Below are 6,825 nucleotides of genomic sequence, written 5' to 3'. Positions count from 1 at the left end.
AGGGGCGGGGCTTCAGGGTAGGGGGCGGGGCCTGCCCCATAAATTTTCTGAGTGGGGGTGCTGGTTTTCTCGGATTAAAAAAAAAACAACCCCCACCCCAGCAATTTTCGGTTTAGAAAAATGTAACCCCAAATGCACATTTTCCCATGATTAAAATGAAACAGCACTATATCTATCTATTAATCTATCTATAGATACGGATTGATTTATCTCTCTATCTGTAGCTACAAATCTATATACCTATCTATATAGATCTAGATAGATAGATTTATCTATAGATCGATATAGACACACACACACACACACACACACACACACGGTGTTTCGGTTTAATCACAGAAAAATGTGGATTTGGGGTTCTTTCTTTTTAAACTGAAAATTGGGGATTTTTTTAAATCCGAGAAAACCAGGATCCCTGCTTATGAGCCCCGTTGACAAGCCCCTGGTGCCCCCAGCCCTGGGCTGCCGTGCCCGGTTGCCCCTGTAGGACAGAGAGGAACTAGAGATGGCCCCACAAGGGCAACCAGGGGGATTAGGGGCTCCCAGACAAAGAGGCGAAAGCCCGGCCTCATCGGTTGGGAAGAGAAACACTTGTTTGGGGCGGGGGGGGGCAAGAGGGATGCACACCACCCCAGATGGCGGAGAGGAAGTCCGCCAGCATTGAGCGCTGAGTCTCTCTCACCAGCCCAGAGCATGAAACAAGCAGGTGGTCAGTGTAAAATGAACGTCAGGACATTGTTTTGCACCCAGAGGGTCACTAGCGCAAGGAGCTGACTGTCCAGCCAGATTCAGCCAAGGGCCTGGACCCGTTCTTGGAGAGTCGCTGTTGAGCCTGGGAGTGTGGGCTGCGACCTCTGAAGGAGCTTCCTAAGCCCTGAAATGCTGGAGGCTGCAAGAGAGAGAGGGACAATAGGGAAAAACTCCTGGCCAGACTCAGTTCCCGCTTCCTTTCAGCATTTGTTCTTTGCCACCGCGTGAAACAGGCTTATTTGTTACTTCCAAGGGATCGTGGGCTCTCCCCCACCAAGAACGAGAAGACTTCCTTAGGACAGGAGGCTGCTGAGAAAGTAACAACTAATTTCTTGGGACAAAAGAAAGGCAAAACAGGGATGAGAACAATGGTCAAAGGTCCGAAAAGAGCGTGCCAAGACTGGACGCCAAGCACAGCACAGTGGATATTGCCCGCTGGCTCTCGAACGTGTTCAAGGAGCCGGTGGACACTGCCCGGTGACACGTGAATGGAGCAGGGACAGGGAAACGACCCCGCAGTCCCTGGGGGCCCTGTGTGTGACACAGGCCTTTTGATGTACCATTTGGGAACATGGGCCAAAGCTCAACACGTAGAGCTATGAGCCCCGCTTGGTGATGGGAGCCACTAGGAGCGTGGCACTGATTGTTCGGTACAACTCAAAGCCAAAACAGGGACAGGAGCAATGGTCAAAGTTTCAGAATGATTGAGCTGGGGACAATCTTAAGGTGCCAGCTCCTGGAGTCCTGTTATGCACCCAGCAGCTCTCCAGGACCTGGCTGTGCCCATTCAGGGGACAGTGCCCCAGCCACCCCCTTCCAGCTCCCAGCACAAAGAGAAGGGAGGACACTACCCTTTTAATGGTGCAATAGGGGCTTGGCAGGGCTGTGTACCTGTCCCCACTGCTACTACTGAGAAGGCCGGTGATCTAGCTCTGTCAGCCACTATCGACATGCTGTTTTTAGCTGAATTATTTCAGTCCAATTTATGCTCCCCTGGCCCAAGGCATTCCCATCATTGGCATCAGGCATCATGTGTAACCTGCTGTGGCTTTATTGTAGCCCTTTAAAGTCAGCCAATGCTCTGCTGCGATGTGCTGTAGCGTTTAAATGGAGCAGGGAAGCACACGCAAGAGCATGTGAAGGGCAAACGCAGCAGCGCTGCCTGTGCAATCTCATTAGCCAGCCTTGCCCCAGGACACCAGCTGTTAGATCCGACTTGCCTTTTTCCACACCTGAGGCCGTCGTCACCCCTGCTGTAAGCAAATACAATTGCATTAGCGCTGACCTTAGTGGCGTGACGGCCTCTTACGCTTAGGCTTGCAGCGTAAACGGCCACAGAGTTAAGTCTCTGACCACTTTGGGCTCAGGATGCAGAAAACTAATTGCTCAAAGCAGAGCCCAGTGTGATTTGCAGCCAATTGCTTTATCCAAAGGAGGCTTTACAGTGGGGGAAATTCTCTTCACTCGGTCCACCTGCTTGCACTAGAGGATTTGGAGGCAGCTGTAACACAGCATAAGTGTGCAGTCATTTCAGTCCATAGCAGGTAGTCCAGACAGTACAAAAGACCTGCTAGTACCAGCTAAGCTAGTTTCACTCTAGCTCAGGGATAAGAGTCCTTGTTACAATAGTGCCAGGATGTGCAGATTACATTCAATAAACTACCTGAAGCAAGGGGGACAAAAATCTCCCACTGGTAAATCAGTTGCCCTCCTGGTTCTAATTCTCCAAGACTTGAAGTGAGTGCTGGCCCCAGGGGAGTACACACGCGCTTTAGAAAGGCTGTAGCAGACGTCCTTTACTTGTTTCTCCTGCCCATGCTGGGGCACAAGGGCAGCTGTGCAGCCCTCTGCAATGCCAGCTGAGAAACCTGCCCCACATCTCCTGGGCCCTGCTTTGGTGATTTGCATTAGGCTGGAAGGACTTTTCTTTTGCCCTTATTCTTTAGGGGTAGGGTAGAGGCAGGGGTCATACCTGAAGAGAAGTCTTCTTGCTCCTGCAGTGGAAAACAAGCAGTGGTAACAGAAGCGTTTCAGACAGATGTGCTTTGATTTAGGATTTCCACCTCCTGTTTGTAACCCAGGACAAAAGCATGGGTCCAAAATGAGTTGGCAGAAGGTAGGCAAAACCCTCCTGTCAGTACACGGGTGGGGGTTAGAACTCGGTTTTACCCTGGTTCAAACAAGAACAGGACATGCCGAAGCTTCAAGTTGTTTCAGAAGGTTTATTTTTCCACCTGGACAAGCAGAGCTGTGCCACCCCCACCTGCAGTCTCTCCCCCTGTCACAATTCCAAAGTTTTCATACAAAGATGATAGCAAGACATAAAAAAAAAAAATACAGCCCTTGGAAGGAGCAAGATGTCTAGTCAAGTTACAATTATTTGGACTTTTTATTTATACAAGGATTTAAAAACCACAAAAGTTAAAAGCTGCCAAGAACATAAAAGAAGAAACAGAGTAAGCAGTGAAACCCCAGCAGCAAACAACCAGATTCCAAGAGTTTACGTAGAAAGCAATGATCGCATCAGTGTCCCGAATGATCAGAGCATGGTCCCAGCTACACTGGCATCAGATGAGTCCTTCCCTGCCCTCGAAAGGTCCCAGCTCTGCAAAGACAACCTTTTCAATGTGCTGAATTTCACTCATGAGAACGGTCCCATTGTAATACATTTAAACAAAAGCATTTGTTTGTAGGATCCCAGAAGTTCAGAGGCCACCTGTATAAAGAAAGTAAACTCCCCCACAGCAAGGCTGGATGGATTTGAGGGGCTCAGACTGGACTCCTCTGATCTCACTTTCTCGTGCAGCTGTAGGACATCCCCAGCATTTTCTGTGAACGTCCAAAGCAAGACTAGCTGGGCTGGTTTTCCCACCATGCCTTGAGATTTCAGGTGAGAGAGAACAGCCAATTTAGATTTGATGTTATGGAACTGAACTAACTGGCCACTGGCAGCGAGGGAAACGACCAAACTTCAGAGGCCAGCTGCTTATTCACGTTACAAGGAGCCTCCTAGAAAACCCAATATATTAGGAAATCTGCCTTTAAAAACTCAGTAGACAGAAGCAGCAACTCCTTTTACAACCAACAGTTGACTTAGTAGAATCGTCTCCAGAGACATCAGGCTCACACGAGTACATCCACCCCGGGCAAAGAGGGGCCCACCAAGAAACTTGTTTGGCTCTGCGGCTTCTTCACAGATTTAACATTCGTGTCTGCATCCTTCAGTCAGCAGCCAGCAAAACTGCTATCTGGGGGCAACTCTTGTCCATTGTCTCACTTCTGGCATGAGCTTCAGCTTATAGCCACCCAGAAATGCCTTGACATGTCAAGTAGCTCCTTTTGTAGTTTCTGTATGAAGAAACAGCAGTGGTGTATTCCTGCCAGCAGCTTGCAGAGCACACTCCAAGCTTAATCCTACACATTCAGCAGGCTTAATATAGGTGGAAGTCACTGAGACTTTAGCTTGCCTTAATGTGGGGAGGATTTCCCCTGTCCTGCAGGTTTTAAGCTTCTATTATGCTCCAATTTCAGCCAGACGTTTTAGCAGATCTAGAAACTTATGGGTTTGCACCTTGATTCAGCCAGCAGGAAAGGCCTCTCTAGGCTCCTAAACATCCAAGGATCTAACCCAGCTCAATCCCAGAGCCAATGCATCCTGGAACACGTGGTTTGGAGAGTTTCTCTGTTTCACGGGGACAGCTAGCTTGATGGGTGGCATTGATTAAAGCCAGTGCTTCACTTCCAATAAGCAATCCTTCACAACACATTAAGATTACAAGCTCCCCAATACCCGCCACCATGCATTTCCTAATTTGCAATCAATTGCTATAACACCCACAAGAGGCCTGTGCCTTAGAAGCTTGCAGGGTTCTCCGGTTTCTCCTCCCTAGTCTTACCATAGCTACTTCTATACAGACAGAAAGACAAAAGTATCCAGTCAGACCCCCTCATTTCTCATCAAGCCCTGCCGTAGCCTTCATAGCCTGACCACGGCAGTCAGCACCAAGGTTTGGGATCATTTATCAACAGGAGACTCCCTAAGAGCGGATGCCAAGAGAGGCAGGGAGGCTGGATGTCAAAATTGGGGTCTGTGTTGGTTAGGGAAGAGCAAGCATGACTGAATAGGGACAGAGAGGAGCACTGCTGATTCAGTGTGCCCTTGGCTGGGACCATCTGGGACCAGTCCCAGGAGCAGACACTAAAGAGCTATCGCTCAATATGCAGGGGAGTTGCACCGCTTCCTTCCCAGCCCTCCAAGCTGTGATAATCCTCACCTACCAGCCCTTCTCCCAGCAGCTAGCCTCCAGAAGTTGTCCCCCTGCACATCTCATGCAGACCTCCCTCTTCCCAGTTTTCCTCTTGGAGACTTGGTACAGGATGTGGGAGGTGTGAGAGGCATTTTGGCTGGCAAACTGCTGGTTTAGGGGAAGGGGACAGGAACCCATCTGAAGATGGGAGCTGCAGGGTGAACTTCAGAAGGCACTTAGCTCCCGGTGTCCATGCGGCAGCTGCTGCTGGGGTGCCCTAGCAATCTCTGGCAGCAAAGCCATGTGAGGAGCGGGCAGAGATTCAGCATTCAATTCACCCCAGTGAAGGACCCACCTGATAGAAAGAGGGTAGCCCCTCCTTCCAGCTGAGAAATCCAGGCCAATTACCCTGGGAAGCGATCAGCAATTTCTCAACTGATAAGTGAGGTTGGGGGTTTTTTTGGTTTCACGTTATGCCTTTACTACAGCTTCTCTAGCAGAAGAGACTGGCTGAGGATGCAGCGGAGAGGTGGCTATGTGCAGACTGGAGGGGGTCCCTGGGCTTCCCTTGTTGTTCCTCTAAGGCAGATTAGTTTACACCTAAGACTGTCCAAAGTAAGAGTAACAGACAGGTAACCTTCGTGACAGCCCAACCAAGCAGCGTGGTGCTGACACGTTCTGCTTTTCCAGCTGATCGCTGTCAGGGAAGGCTGGCAATATCCCTCTCTGGAGGTGGGCCAGAAGGCTTTGGATTGTTTTCATTGGCTTTTCCTTCAAACATCATGACTCTGAAAGAGATAAGCAAGAGTGGGAAGTAAGAAAATTGGGTTGTCTTTGCCTCATGGCCAAAGTCTACAGCTTCAGCTGGAAAAAAAACGACCCCAAAACAAACATAACGATGCCTTCCTCTCGTGTGAGGAAATCTGGGAATCCAAAACCACCGAGTCAGGGCTCCTGGGTCGTATCTTCAGCTCGGCTGTTAAAAAACTCACTTCACTTTTCCATGCATCTGTTTCCCTACCTGTAAAATAGGGAGGGTCCATACAGCATACGCACGCTACTGCTGGGCACGTCTACATGAGACACTTACTGTGCCGTACGCTGATTAGCTGTGCAGTAAACGTTGCGCATCTACACATGCACCCCTATTAGGCTGGAGTAAACTAATTTACTCCATAGCAGGACAATACTTGTAAATACAGGTACTATCGAAGGAAGACCCGGGCAACTACAGGCCAGTCAGTCTCACCTCCATCCTTGGCAAAGTCTTTGAAAAAATGATCAAGGCTCACATTTGCGAGATCCCGGCAGGACAAATTATGCTGAGGGGAAACCAGCACGGGTTCGTGGCAGGTAGATCATGCCTGACTAATCTAGTCTCTTTTTATGACCAGGTTACGAAACGCCTGGACACAGGAGGAGGGGTGGATGTCGTATACTTAGACTTCAGGAAGGCCTTCGATATGGTATCCCACCCCATACTGGTGAACAAGTTAAGAGGCTGTGACTTGGGTGACTGCACAGTCTGGTGGGTGGCGAATTGGCTAGAGGGTCGCACCCAGAGAGTCGTGGTGGATGGGTCAGTATCGACCTGGAAGGGTGTGGGCAGTGGGGTCCCGCAGGGTTCGGTCCTTGGACCGATACTCTTCAATGTCTTCATCAGCGGCTTGGACGAGGGAGTGAAGTGTACTCTGTCCAAGTTTGCGGATGACACAAAGCTATGGGGAGAAGTGGACACGCCGGAGGGCAGGGAACAACTACAAGCAGACCTGGACAGGTGGGCAGAAAACAACAGAATGCAATTCAACAAGGAGAAATGCAAAGTGCT

At 49.7% G+C, this 6,825-nt stretch overlaps 1 protein-coding gene across 1 annotated transcript in view; it reads right to left on the bottom strand.

Moving 5' to 3' along the window:
* Positions 1 to 3,107: 3,107 nt before the first annotated feature.
* AIF1L (allograft inflammatory factor 1 like) overlaps positions 3,108 to 6,825 on the bottom strand; it is a 19,817-nt gene continuing 16,099 nt past the window's right edge. The window contains exon 5 of the mRNA XM_006024381.3: positions 3,108 to 5,785. Within this exon, the coding sequence (XP_006024443.1) occupies positions 5,698 to 5,785 (88 nt within the window). The 3' untranslated portion in view covers positions 3,108 to 5,697. The remainder of the gene's footprint in view (positions 5,786 to 6,825) is intronic.

This window comes from Alligator sinensis, unplaced genomic scaffold (assembly GCF_000455745.1).
Source record: "Alligator sinensis unplaced genomic scaffold, ASM45574v1 scaffold388_2, whole genome shotgun sequence".
Classification (NCBI taxonomy): Eukaryota; Metazoa; Chordata; order Crocodylia; family Alligatoridae; genus Alligator; species Alligator sinensis.
Note: the sequence above shows the minus strand (reverse complement) of the source record. Positions and strands in the feature narration are given on the sequence as shown.